The sequence below is a fragment of the Varroa jacobsoni genome, unplaced genomic scaffold (genome assembly GCF_002532875.2).
Source record: "Varroa jacobsoni isolate VJ856 unplaced genomic scaffold, vjacob_1.0 contig01238, whole genome shotgun sequence".
NCBI classification, from domain to species: Eukaryota; Metazoa; Arthropoda; class Arachnida; order Mesostigmata; family Varroidae; genus Varroa; species Varroa jacobsoni.
The window spans coordinates 78,600-92,998 of record NW_019214600.1 but is presented as its reverse complement, the minus strand read 5'-3'; the positions used below and the strand labels follow the sequence as shown (position 1 = coordinate 92,998).

The 14,399-nt window shown below is 40.9% G+C and overlaps 2 protein-coding genes across 4 annotated transcripts; one reads left to right on the top strand and one right to left on the bottom strand.

The window, feature by feature from the left end:
- Positions 1-2,411: 2,411 nt before the first annotated feature.
- LOC111271897 (FERM, ARHGEF and pleckstrin domain-containing protein 2) lies at positions 2,412-7,473 on the bottom strand. Its single transcript, XM_022852942.2, has one exon. The coding sequence runs from the start codon at positions 7,032-7,034 to the stop codon at positions 3,960-3,962; it is 3,075 nt and encodes a 1,024-aa protein (XP_022708677.1). The 5' UTR covers positions 7,035-7,473; the 3' UTR covers positions 2,412-3,959.
- Positions 7,474-8,573: 1,100 nt separating this feature from the next.
- On the top strand, positions 8,574-13,461 carry LOC111271892 (uncharacterized). Of its 3 annotated transcripts, none has more exons than XM_022852929.2 (7): positions 8,574-8,749; positions 9,736-9,889; positions 10,449-10,570; positions 11,151-11,292; positions 11,466-11,704; positions 12,080-12,274; positions 12,830-13,461. In XM_022852929.2, the coding sequence occupies exons 2-7, from the start codon at positions 9,766-9,768 to the stop codon at positions 12,965-12,967; spliced, it is 960 nt and encodes a 319-aa protein (XP_022708664.1). In that variant the 5' UTR covers positions 8,574-8,749; positions 9,736-9,765; the 3' UTR covers positions 12,968-13,461. The 3 variants fall into 3 exon arrangements, with proteins under 3 accessions (XP_022708664.1, XP_022708663.1, XP_022708662.1); XM_022852928.2 differs by having other exon boundaries at positions 8,575-8,862; XM_022852927.2 differs by having other exon boundaries at positions 8,575-8,866.
- Positions 13,462-14,399: the final 938 nt, after the last annotated feature.

The following is a 14,399-nucleotide window of genomic DNA, read 5'->3' as shown; positions in this document are numbered from 1 at the left end:
ATTTATATAAAATCTATTTCTCTGCTTCTGACCTGTCGATGTGAGCGAATTGTATTATTAAAATTATCATATAATCATTTTTGAACGTGAAATACGTTTGCAGCTAATTGGAAATTGTAATGTCCTTTTTAGGAGGAATTTGTAAAATTAGTATAAGGTTAAAAGACAATCAAAACCACTCATTAGAATTAATTCACCGAACCCATCAATGGTTACACAGCTTTTTACACGCCCAATGCGTTTTCCATTCCTTAAGCTATGTATAGATAATCGATGCCGTGATATTGCGTGTCATGTGCTTCTATCTAATGTTTTACCGATCTATGATAATTTTTCGATATAATGGGAGATACAATTATTTTCCCATATACGCTCGTTCCTCTTTCTCTTTCAAATATAAATGACTTGTTATTCATATGAATATCTGCATGGCGGCATTTATGCATATTAGTAATTGTAAAAGATTTATTTATTAATTTCTTGTCCCGTCGTCCTTTCAACCTATTGTTCAATTAGTTACTCACTTTAAGTATAGTCTTTCTCTGCAGACTCTCGTGCCATATTTACTAATCGTATTTACTGTGTCGCATCGCCGACATAATAGCATAGATTTCAATGAGCTGTTCAACGAAATACACTTTGATTATATAAGGCGCAAATATTTCGCTATCAGTTTTATCGATTCGTCAACGCACTCAGCGCGAAAAGATCGATGACTTGATATATGCTCAAGTCCAACGGTCTCCAGTCAGAATGGCGGTTCTAGAAAAAAATCTATATATGATATTTCAAGGTGACGTGCACCGTCAATGATTCAGGGCGATCTTCGGCGTGTCTTTGCAGTTTCTGGCAAGAAACCTAATTACTGACTGTGGTAGGCTGCTCTCCACATAAACAGGATACGAAGCAGCCCAATGATAGTGCCTGCAGAAAAAAGTGAGACAAAAAGGGAAAAAGAGGCAGTTCTTGCGACAAATGACCACGTGAAACGAATACGTGAATGCACACAGACGTGAAAACGTGTCAGTTAGTCAGATCACCTTTGGATGTTTCATATGTGATTCACTCAGATTTCTTTCAGTTATTGCTAGTGAGCTTTTGTGGCTATTAAATGATTTGTCAATGTCGTTAAATAACATTTACAATACAAAGTTATCCATTAGTGTTTAAAAGTAAAAACACAAAGTCCGGACATAGAGTACAGATTGAAAAACTCGTAGAAATAAATAGTTTCTCCTAATCAAGTTAGCGTCGAGAGTAAGCAAAACCCTTACGGATATTTTTCCTCGCTGCAGTGGCCCGTTTGGTCGCGCGCTCTATCTCCCTTTTTCTCTCAAACCCTTTTTTAAAAAGTAGCGTCTACTCGACAAGGTATGCTACGAAGTAGGAATGCAGCCTCACCAATGAATTGTCTGATGCTTCGTAGTATGGTGTGCTGCGTGATTTGCCTGTTAAAGTTGAGGGCACGCCAAATAGTTTAGACGTGAAACACGCTTTGTATCAGGCTGGAATGGGCCAGCCGTCCAAAGGTAGCTTTAACGGCTGTGCCGGACGTTGAACTCAAAACGTTTAGTGAATTCGATTTCGTCGATATTGTCATCATGTTTACATCTTAGCTTAGTTTCTTGTACAATGTTTATGTGGTCAAGCGAACTGTTCTAAGCTCACGGAACACCAGAATTAATAACCTGGAACGATATTATATTACATCAGCACTTCGTGATGTCCGTAGGGTATACAGGTACACTTACATTATGGGAAGGCAATCAACCGGATAATCATTGGAAGCCACAAGCACTCTCAACCGTAAAAATCAATCCTATATATCAATCCAATATAATCCTATAAAGAACAAAATTAAGAATTTAATCCTCTATGTCCCATTTTGGTATCCATTTATCTGTATTTCAAAATCGGGCACCTATATATAAACACGTATTTCGAATTCACAGAAAAGATAAAATACGACAAAAGAGGAATGGAAAGTATGCCGCAAATAAGTGAACACGCTATTTACTGTTGTCTCGTCGCCATGTATCGACAAATCACACACTCAAGGACGGAGCGTCTGGCCAGTTATTGCCTAGCAATGCAAATTCGCAAGCGCTGTTCGCCGAAGGCTTGCAACCGCATTCTCCTTTTGACGCTTGCGTTAAAAATGGGGTTTTCTACAAAATATCATGGTATCAGTAAATGAGCGATTCCCACAAAACGTCGGCACAAGAGATAATTACTTCAGGGAAATAACAGAACTTAACGAAATGTAAGGAGAAACGTTTCCTTCGTTGATAGCTGGGCACTACTCGATCACAAACACATATGAAATGTTGGAGAAAAATTGAATAGCGCAAAGTGGAAGCGAGATAAATGTCGAACAAAAAATAATATGAAATTAGTAACAAAATCCTTAGTCTCAGCTGCGTGATTTTACGGTTGCTGTTTTATTGCTAAGGGTGTTAAACACAAAAATGGTTCACCGCGACGCAGCGGAGGCGCCATCTCCGCCTTGGATACCGCAGTGTAGTACACATGATGTTTTACATATGTTTACATTATCTGCTTGTGTGCACAGACATATACATATATATGAGTGAATAAATTTACGAAAAATATACGTCACTACCGTACCGAATCTCATGACTTGAATGTTAGCAGAGTTAAAATACATTAAAGTAGCATAGCAAATTTCTGCTGTATATAACGATGCACTCAGAGATTTACTGATAAATGCTTATGAAAGTCCGTTAGGCATCAAATGCGCAATGTTGATTATATATTATAGATTTTTAACTCGTATTTTTTCAACTCGGCGACATACGTGAGCTACAAAGAAAAATTATTCATTTTCAATCTGTGTCTTTGGAGCTATTATAGTATGTCACGGGTAAATTAACTATTTAGTACCCGGTAAAAGATTGTTATCTGAATTTCCCCAAACTGCCTGACTTGAGTGCGCTTTTAAAGAAGAAATGTGGCACAGTTGTGCCCATTAGGGTAGTAAGCGAAACGTTCTAGCATTACAACTATTTTAAATACTATATCTTGATCTAGTAGGTTAGGTTTGCCTGGAACGACGCACGTCTTAACCAAACCCTGCAAGTCCTAACCTGGAATTTGCACGTACTGTTCTGTTAGAAACTGCTGAATGCAAATTCGACACTCATACTACTGCTGATTTGTCCATTACTGGCGAATATTATTCAGTTGAGCATATCAACGAAAATATTTGTTTGTATTACACGAAATTCTGAGCCTGCCAATTAGCCGTTTCCAGTTATCTCAACAATTACTCTGTGAAGTCATTAAGGATCGCCCGCCCTTTTCGCTTCCACACGGAATGAAATGTTGTATATACAGTACTGCCTTCGATACAGTATATTAGTTATAAACATTTAGTAGAACTCATTGAATTCGTTCACTTCTGGGTGACTATCATATTTAGCAACGCTTACCAAGGTATATTTCCTCGCTAGTTTTTTGCTAGACAACAAATGAGAAGCTGTCCACAGATCTATACATTGACTGGTCATGTATCGTGGGTTGGGTATGCCACAATACTCCTATGCTTCTAATTGAATAAACTTTTAGGCTTCGAAAGCTTCACCTAGCATATATAAGGATAAGTAACCATCAAGGGTAAAGCCATCGTGTTATTGATCATTATGATACATAGTTACTTACTCGATATTTAGTTTTAGTTTGTGAACCTATTTGGCAAGGGCATTTTTTTCAGAGACAAAGAGACACCGTGCTATGAATGATATCACTTTATCATTGCTATTGCTGTGATGGCAATGTGCCGTTCCACTTTGCGATATTTAGCTGATCGGACCGCGTCTTCATCTCCTCTCTGTCATAGATGACGTTAGCAGGTACTGGCCTAAAGTTATCGTTTGCTTCACCTCTCAGTATGGAGGAACGCCCTAAAAACCTCCATTTATCGGCTCATAAGGTTATGGCTAAACAGTGACGGAACCAATTGCTTCGAGCCATCGCTGAAACGTATAGTCGCTCTCCGCACGAAAGAAATACGTGTGTGCTTTAAACTGCAACTTGAGCACAAACTGTTTTTCGATCGCATCTTCGACATTCGGCGTGCTCACGTTGTAACCAAGCAGCGGCAAGCACGCTAAAGGCGTCGTGTCTTGATACGATTTATAGAAGAACAGGCTGAAATCGCTAAACACGATCCAAAGTTTCTGCCAGCCTGTTGAGTGTTTGAACTTGCGCAACAAATAACCAGACATATGGTGGCTTAGTCCGGCTCTCTCGTAGTCTTCGCGACTGACGCTGATTTGGCGTAACCAACAGACGTGAAGCGTTGTGTTGCATCGAGGGTATTGATTGCTTTTGCTGAGCTGAGCGATCACTGCGGGATTTAGTATCTGATGACTGCTAGCGATACTGCTGCGGTTGCTCGCGGCGCCAACGGAGCTCAAGCCATCGTCGGAGGACGCACATGATTGAAGCGTACTGTAGGCATTAATGTCGTCCTCGGGTGAAGAGCAAGCGTCGACCGCTCGTTGAATTGCCACGATCCATCGTTCACGCTCCGCTTCACTGGGCGCAGCTACCATGAGGGCACGGTGGGGTGCATAAATTGTGAAGCAATGCTCCATACCGACGCGAGGTTCACTTACCTCGACCATGACACCTTTCAGTTGAATTTGACCATGGGCTCGAAACCTGAGACCAGGATCGTCATTGATTTTGTTAGCATACACGAGACAATCACTGAATAGGAAAAACATACGCTGCTGATATCCCTTCTTCGATAACTTCATTAGGGATCCCTCACGGAGAAACTGCTTTTCCAAAATTGAATCAACGCCACTAAGATCGCGTTCCAGCTCCATGAGTTTGACTTGGTTCTTGGCCTGATGGACCTGGGCGGCCATTCCGGCGATGATTGGCTTTAGTTTTTCGATGACCTCTTCGCAGAACGCACGATCAGGATGATCACTCGAGTAAAATTTTGTAAGTTTAGTGCATGCCCTCGAATAGTGCAAAAGCCGATGCAACGGACGCGTAAACAGCAGTGCCAAGGGCACGTAGCAGACTTTGTTTGTCTCAAAACTCTCGATCGTACAGCGAAAGCTCGTATTTTGATTAAACGCCTTTTCATAGGCCTCGAGCAGGGCAGGAAGCTCACTAGCATAAGCTTTATAATGCGCCAGCACCGAACTATACTCGAGAAGAAGGCTTCCAACACCCTCGAAAGAGTTCGTGCCAGTCACGGGACGGCCTTCCATCGCTGCGATCCGATGCTCTAGATCTCGCAGCAGTCGACCGTGCAGCTTATTAATAGGATCCAGTAATTGGAACAAACGCCCAATAAATTCTGTTGTCAGTTCCTCGGATTCGTCTGCGCTGGAAATGCTTTTGTGGCCTTTATCATCGTCAAAATGATCCCTAAACCAGAACGTAATAATCTCGAGGTCGCGCCTATACGTTCGTTCGGTCATGAGCAATTCCTTTGATACGTAGTAGCTTGTCTCCTGTTTTTGTAATGAAGCTCGACGATCGAAGCTATTTAGACGGTTATCCATGGGGGTGGAGTGCAGCTCAAGAAAGAGATTTCTGCAGAGCTCACTATCGACAAATACTCCGTTTCGGTTTTGATCAGTTATAATTCGTACGCTATTAGCATTAGCGTCTTTAATTATTGAGGATCGTTTTTCAATGTTCCCCCGGTGCACAATGTGGTCATTTCTTAGGTCGGTTTTGTTCAACTCGGTAGCCGAATTTCTCGATGAAATCGATCTCCGTTCGCCAGGCGGATCACTGAATCTCTTTTCCTCGACTATAGGCGACGATGTTGAGGCCGGAGGCGGAGCAATTAATGATCTTCGTACGCATTTTGGAGGTGCAGGCAAAAGAGTGTGACGCAGACTCACCGAACGGGTAAATGGTCGACGAGCCAAATCACCGCTCTCTCTTACCTGTTCGATGATCTGCTTTTGAGTACGGCCTGAATATCGGAACGATGAACCCCGTGAAAAAATGCGTGTTTTGTGCCTCGACGGAGACTTCGGTAGCTCACTTAGTCGGAAAAAACAGTGGTTCTCAATGCAACGTTTCCAAAAGCTTTTTGCAGCATTCCTCGAAGCAAAAGTGAATTCTTCCACCTTCTTATAATATCCATAGCCTTCGCTCGGATGAAACTTAATAAGGAAACGCTTTCGTTTGAAGCTCAGTTTTCGGATACTGTTCCATGAAAATGTGTTTATTCGAGTCGTACTCTGCAAGACTAAGAGACCCATATGTGCAACGGCTAAGTTGAGCGGAATGTCTTGGGTGTCCTTGGCGGCAACCATTTTTACACCATAAAGGTCACATTTGCGAACATGATCAAGTAGGTTTAGCTCGGCGTCCAAAGGAGACTGACCGAAATGCCTTCGATGGTGGCTCATTACTGCCTCTTCAAATTTTCGAGTTTGGGTTGGTAGAAACTTCGTCCGTGACAGGTACTCGCCATCGGCGCACTCCGACACCATAAAATCACCAAATGTGGCCTGAACAATGTATGAGCAAAGTAGAGCAGCGACGTCCTCTGGGACAGGCAGGTCGCCTGAAGCCAGATCCTTCTTAATTTGCAACGCGAACAGATATCGCGTATGCTCTTCCTCAAGCTGGGCCGGGTCAGGTACATAGAACTTCACTGCAAACTCCATCATTGGTTGGGGTCGATTTCCCAGTCCGAGCTGATCGCCCATTCGTTTCCCATAATCTAGCCAATAGCGTGTACCCTGCGTGTCCTGATACTCCAGGCCGAAGTACTCCCGCTCGAGGATGTTGAGCACATGACAAACTTTGTCGAATAGCACTTGTCCATCGGCCCGAGCAGCGACTTGGAACGTCTCGACGTGATCGTCAAGAAACTTTACATCTACGGCTTGCAGTTCCTTTGAAACGACTGGCTGGGCGGCGCCGTTCGCGAGTTCGGCGTCTTGCTGTTGTTGTTGCTGCTGCAGGGATTGTTGTCCAGGCGCACGGTTTGCCGTTCTGTGATTGGCGGTCTTATCTACGGCCATTTCGCCGATACGGTTTAGATCATCTACACCTGCAGTACCCAGATCGCACGCGATTCGACCTTACCGGTGCTCCGTAGAGTCAGCTGTGAGCTTCATCCTCGTTCTTGTCTTTGACGATGGCCCACCCCAGTTTGGACGCGCATCGGTTTTACACTACAGATATTACACTCAAATATCTCACTTAGGCACAACGTAGTCACACAAAGAGAATTCGACATACATAGGTCTAAGTAACAGCGAGAACATCCGGTCTGACTATACTTAAGAATTGGCAAACGGAGGTTGCTCCAGCCTTTCGTACAAGCCAAGTAAAAGACTACCAATGTTAACTGCAATATAAATCCTTATCATACTCTGTATGGCTAGCCAACTCGCACTATGCATGACGAAACATTTTCTATGTTAATTGGCCACTCTAGTCATCACCAAAAGAAGCACATTAACACTTTACAAAACTTTTTTATGTATCCACTCGATGCATAGTGCTGTCATAGAACGCTGGCTGACTGCGTCTACCAGCCAGTTCGTGGACAGCGGCCGCCCTATAGAGGACACATTAAGTGTATTGAAATCACCAATTGCTTAATGAAACACCACGCAAACGCAAGTTGAAATAAGCTTTATATGGGCCTCAAGATACTGTGGGCACAAAGATATAATTATACTACCCAATGCCAATTTTGTCAGACCCAGCTGGTTCTGAGGCGTGGTGACAGAATAGTTGCTTCCCAACCGATAAGAGCCCATGGATTTTTTCGCAGAGTTACTATTTAAAAAAGATTTAGGTTGTTAGTCATACAAACTACAATAATAAACAAGGTTTAATATCAACAGTAAGCAATGAAATGTGTTTTATTCTATCGATTACGGTTTGCAGCGGCTCATTGTAAGAGAACCTAAGCATCCAATCTCACTCACGATTAAAAAAAGTAAAGATCTGCCAGTTGCGTTAACCGTGAATAGAGCGATGTACTCGAATTTCTTAGTTGATTATACTTCTGAGGGATTGCAGCGGCTGAGAAAATGAAAAAAAAATCGCAGTTTTAATAACTATACCCGTGTTTTGGCTCGAAAACATATATTTATTCAAGGCTTTCCTGAACCCTCGATTGCTCGTTGGACTTAACCGAAAAGCGCAAAACGTTGCACTAGCTTATCATTGAAAAATCCTGGTCCTGCTTTCCGATTCATAGAGATTAGGCTGTTCCGGAAGACTATTGCCAGGAAAGTCGTATACTCGCGGTAGTGCAATGGTAACGCGTTTCCCTATAAAACTTAGAGACACGTGAGGTATTTTAGTTTAAAAACTTGATCTAACCAGACACACGTTAAAAAAAACTGATGACATTTATATAAGATCGCCGTGTCCCTTAAAAGACTATTGCCGCCTAAGAACTCAACTGATCTGTTGATCGAAGCTTCTCCTCAGGGCGGCGTAATGGGGCAAGGGTGGTACCTCCTCAGCATAGCTCAGCACGACTCAGCTGCTTGAGCCATTGCTGGTTTCCCCATTGTTTTTCCTCTATATCTTGACGCAGCTGGTGGCTCTTGTTAATGTTGTCAGTATCGTCGTTTCCTGCGTCCGCTCGGGGATCCGCGTAGTGTTTCTGCGACTCCCACTAGCGACGCCGGCCTATTCAATGAACATTCGTGGGCATCGTGTGAGACGGTGCGCGGTCGTAGGCGGTCCTGTGAGAATTGTGCAAAACCGTTCGGTGCGTGTTCAAAACACGCCGCGATAGTAAAAAATTGGTATATTCCTAGCCAGCACTCGCGATCATTTGGAGAGATGAAATTCGGTTTCGGAGCACGCACTATTCACACAGTCGTAGGTATACAAGCTCTTAACTCGTTAAAGTAATATGAAGTTGTAGAGTAACATGACACGAGCAAGAACACCTGTTAGAGCACCGGAGCTACGCTGTTTGAACTAGCCCTTAGCGTCACTTGTGCGTGTACTCTCCGGACGTACACCTCACGTCGGATATGCATAGCTTTTGAGTTTTATACGTACCCGGGTTAGGGCGTGACGATTCAGCAGCGCGGTTCGTAGATTAGAACATGGTGATAGTATCGCTGTCGTGTATAAAGCATGTTGTATGCACGACTGAATGGCTATCATATAGTTGGATGAAAAATCATTTTAGAAACACAGAATAGCGGTGCACTGCTGTATTGGATTTGGATGGCCTATTTTGGGTCCCAAGGGCAAGATATTGATGAAAAAGACATACAGTAATATATGCATACGATGAACTTAAACACCTACTATATAGCAACTAAGCATTGAAATGGTAAAGCAGTAGCAGCAAACGTCGTATTTGGTTTTGAATTTGCAATTGTTATTTTGAGGCATGCGTTACAATGAATATTTAATCTTACTAATTCTATATTAAAAAAGGGTACTTATATGCTAAAATTTTATTTTATTTAAAATCGAGTAGCGTCGCATATGTTTTTAGTCAGGGGAGAAAATAAGTAGTGGTTCTATTATGTGAATAAAAGGAAATGTATTATATTCAAGTGGGTGTTTTCTGCACATAAATCTCTGCATAGCATTCCACTTCAAGGTGCGAAATTATCGTTAGACTGCGCTGAGCAGTAAAATTTCTGATATAAACTAGGAAAGGTATATTAACATAAAAAACAACTGGGGGTTTTACTGATAACAATCAGTTTTACAATTTTTATCATGCCACAGGAGTAAAACAAAGTAGGTTTCGAAAAAATTATGGACGCTGCAACCGCATGGGAGAAAATTGAACAAGTCTTGTCCAACACGCGGCCTAACCAAAGAACTGATATTCTGTTCGGCCTACGGAATTGGCTAGAGTCTTGTGGAGAAGAACGGCCCGGTGAGTTAAGAAATACGATGCTTAGCTACGTTCTTTGATAATTTGTATACCACTTTAAGGTTAGAGACCCCAGAATAATTTCCATGTTCCAACTCAAAATACTACTTGTCGACGATGTCATGAATACTAACGAAACTGTGTTAACCTCCGTTAAAGTATGAGAGGTTATGCAGAAAGAGGAATACCGTTCTTATGCGTATTTGCGTATTAACAGTTAGAAATAACGTCGAGTAAGTTAGCCTGCATTCTCGAATTGATTCCGGTTCTATAATGGTTAAGTAATTCGATTTAGGAATGAACCTTATGATAATTTTCAAAACGACGACAAATCAAGTTGAACATATTTGGAACTAGATATGTGCATATAAATGAGTAATATCCTTGTAATAATGTATAAAGATTACTTGTAGTAGACTAAACTACCTTAGAAGAGTACTCGTGGCCTTAACCTAAATCATGTCCTTCAACCTCTTTAGAAATTACTCTGTATGCACAATTCAAAAATCTGTCTGGGCCGGACATAGTAACACAGAAATTCATAATTATAAAATTCGAACAGATACGGCCGTGAACCAAAAAGTTGCTTCTCAATTGGATATCATTGCTGACTTCATTCGAAAAAAACTGCCTTTGGAAGCAATACTACCCTCGGAGAGGATAGTCGCTCCAACTTCTGGAGAGGTAGGTATTATAATTAGGAAGGAATGCATTTTGCGTTATAAATTACTAATATTTTACTTAATAAAAATAAACTTACTTTATTTCACACAAGGCGTGTATGTATGCTAATGTTTAATCGCGTACTCTGAACCGATCCATAACCTTCTTTTTTTAGTCGTCCACCGCGCTACCATTTTATTTTAACGCCATTCAATGTTTTGACAATGGATGCCTATAGAAATCAAAGTCATTGCTTTGAAAAATGACAAGTTCGTTCCAGTGCTTTTTACAACCATATTTCGCGGCTCAGTAAGGCGAAAGTCAGTTCCAAATCAAAGGCCCTTGAAATTTTGGTTAGCATGTATTGAACAGCGTCTTGCTTCAACTTTTACGTCGATAAATTGTACTTATCTGAATTCCATGGCAACCATGACATTTTTCTCTTAAATTGCCTACTGCGTAGAAAGAAACCTAAGGTGCATAACAAAAAAATTGTATGTGTGAAACGTCACCTAGACACTTTCTATGATATAAGTATGATAAGTAAGCTAGGCTGTTGAAAAATTCCTCTAGAAATTGTCGATGGTTCGATTTGTTGCAGAACGCCGATTGTAACCCGCGTACTACAATGCATGTTGATGCTTTCCTTTACCCGGATGAAGAAATTAATAAACTTTGTGAAGATGGCATTCTTTCAATGTCCTATTGCTCCGATTGTGGGTCAAGGAATATCCGACCGCTCAGTAAGTAGCCATATGATTCTCTTCTTAAAACTCAGTCGACAATGACAACCAATAGATGTAGATATTTGTTTACTTTTGTGTGAAGTCTCGATACACCGCATTACTCGTAGTTTTAACAAAAACAGCTAACATCATATGATCGTGATAAATCAACTTGGCTTTGTTTATTGCAGCTATTATTTCTCACTCAGCGTCGAAAAGTCGAACTCAGTTCATCTTTCAGAAGGTATTGCCTCCTGATCTTGTGAACGGCGGTACAGTGGTTGATGTGGGATCTCGGTTGGGTGTGCTCTGTTATGGGGCTTATTTGATGTCCGGCGCAAGTCGGATAATAGGAGTCGAATTAAACTCAGATCTGTGTACTCTGCAAGAAAGTGTTATCCAAAGATTTTCTATGAATGATCGAATTCAGGTAAATCCTTTACATCTAGAATCAGTACTTCATGTTTTTTTTATTATAAGCCTGAAAAGATTTATCACTTAAATATCATATATACAGCAAGTGGATACACAACTGCTACTAGAGCAAGATTTTTAGATTTATATACCTATGCATTACTCAAACTGACTAACTGAAAAACCGAATCACGCATTACACACGTATGTAGAGGTATGATGTCGAATTAATATTTCTACCTATTGAACTTAGAGATAGCGGTCATGTAGCACATGATATTAGACCTTCCACAGCAGAACAAGTTTCGCTATAGCAAAATGCAAATTCACCAAAAAGTTTTGATATTACTAAATATTTGTATTATTATGTGCTGGTGAGATTATATTACAGATCGTGAATGCTGATATAGTGAGTTTGCCGGACGTTCTCGCTGGAGCCAACGCTGTCTTTATTAATAACTCGTTTGAGTTTTTTAGTGATCACTCCAAGCAACGTGAAATATGGGCGTTCATTGCCAGAAGTTGTAAGCCAGGATGTATTCTAGTCACCGTGCCTTCACTGGAAGATGCTTTCAAGTCCTTGCAAGTACGTGTCTATGGGGGCTTGCAAACGATGGGCCCTTTATCTAGCATATTATAAGTACACCGATTTTACAGGACCCACGGCTTTAATAACGTTAGGTACTTAATTAGCTACTTAAATACCTAGGTGTACACTTAATAGACGTAATAATACGTGTATATAAAAGCATATCTCTCCAGATTTCTATTTTCACGCTTTTTGGCTATCTTCGTCATGCAAGAACAAAACCTCGAAATTACCTCTTTAAGACAACAAAACTGATTGCCCTACTAGAAGAGATTAATCAAAGTAAATCTCGTGGACTTTGTAGATTTTCTCCAATAGACCTATGAAACGGCATGTGCAATGCCTTTTTTGTATTTGTAATTTGTAGTATTTATAATTTTTGATTCTAATTAATACTGTAATTTCTACTAGAGATGAGGGATTAAATTAATAACTTTGTGTCATCTCTAAATAGAAACAGTTATGCGCCGCGTTTCTCTAGCTCTCAATTTACTTCCCAAATGATTCAATAGATCTCCCAATTCTTAAAGTTTAAATTAATTTTGTACACAGATTTCTCCAACACTGGTTGATCTTACGAAATGGGTACGCAAGATGCCTATTGCGCTGAGTTTTATGGATGAGAGCGACGATGAATTCGCTGAGATGAAAGAAGTTCATCGATACGAAGTGTTAAACCCAATGAAGTGACGTTTGCTGTTGTTGTAAGGAGCAACCGTTCTCAGCAGCGTGTCGTTGAAGCCATACGCGATATTGCCACAGGAAACGGTAGTCTTTACATCAACCGTGCTAGCAGTTCTTGTTACTGTCTATGGAAGTTACTTTATTTGTATTTGCTTTCCTGTTCGTTCGTTGCTGGTGGATGATTAAACATAGTCAACGGGGCGGTAGTTAATCATGAAAAAGAGAATAAAGATATGTTGCAATGTTCTTCAAGGGGGGAACTGCTATGTTGTTCATGTGTACTTCCTTAAAGATACTACCATGTTTTTGGACATACTATTGTAGATCATATTGCTTACGACGTAATTAACAAACCGCTATATTCAAGGCGTTTTATTAAATTGTTCTTACACTGTAGCCAGAAAATATACTCTGTTTCTAATTGTCTTTTCCCGCTTGCCTTTGCACTAAACGCATTGTAAATTTATTGCGTCAATAAAGCTATAGGTTCTCCAATGTGCCGTCGAAGCTTACTCTTTTATACAAATACTCTGCATCTTGGTTCTGGCAACCACCTGCGTAATGTATTCTACAAATAATACATATTTATCCCCGTATATATTTATTTTTCATTTTTCTATTATCTACCTCCAGGTAGTGTGTGAAGACTCACATTCCCTTGCCGTCTTACAACCTGTCTTGGTCGACTTTTATGCGAAACTGGGATTATTTCTAGATTTATGTACGAATGCATCAATTTTTTCGTAGAACTCATTTTAGCTACTTAGTGACTGGTAGGGCAGCCAGGCGGTGTTAGTTAAACATCCAAGCTTTTGTACTATTTGTTAATCTGCCAATGACTTCTAGTTTAAAGCTGCGCCCTCAAGTCCCCTTAGCGAGCTTTACCGCGTCGCCTCTAGCAGTCTGGATCAATGCTCAGTCGTCTACCCTCCCTTGCTTTTAATTTCCATTTAATTCGCGTATATCTCGCCTTTGTTTTCCACAAGGGCTTGTAAGGGTCCGCCGGTCCGGGCGTGCTCCAAAGCCTTTGCGCGCGCTGGTTTTAATCTACTCTTCTATTTTTCGCAAACCTCTGTTTAACAGGCGTTCTTCTATTCGCCATCTGCGCAAGCTCCTGGTAGGAGAAAAGCACCTTTTGTTTACTGCACTTCTGAGGCTTCTATGCCTTCATCTACCACTCAAGAGCCTCTGAGTACTTCACAACCGGGGGCGCACGTATACCTTCTAGGTAACGAAATGCTTACTGTTACGTACACACATCTACGTACACATTAAGTACATGATTTGAATTAAAAGAAAAATCAAGGCTAAGTTGCAACTCATATGCTCGTAGGTGACATATGTCGTATTATTTCGAGGTCTTAGTTTTATCATGAAAAAAAGTTAAAATATTAGATGTATCAAACAAACTGCAATTTCATAAATTTTGAACTACAAA

Bases quoted from the DNA above. Each gene is read 5' to 3' on its own strand.
- LOC111271897 (XM_022852942.2), bottom strand. From the start codon at position 7,034: ATGGCCGTAGATAAGACCGCCAATCACAGAACGGCAAACCGTGCGCCT.
- LOC111271892 (XM_022852929.2), top strand. From the start codon at position 9,766: ATGGACGCTGCAACCGCATGGGAGAAAATTGAACAAGTCTTGTCCAAC. The intron at 10,571-11,150 runs GTAGGTATTATA...GATTTGTTGCAG, and splicing joins TCGCTCCAACTTCTGGAGAG to AACGCCGATTGTAACCCGCG. The intron at 11,705-12,079 runs GTAAATCCTTTA...ATTATATTACAG, and splicing joins CTATGAATGATCGAATTCAG to ATCGTGAATGCTGATATAGT.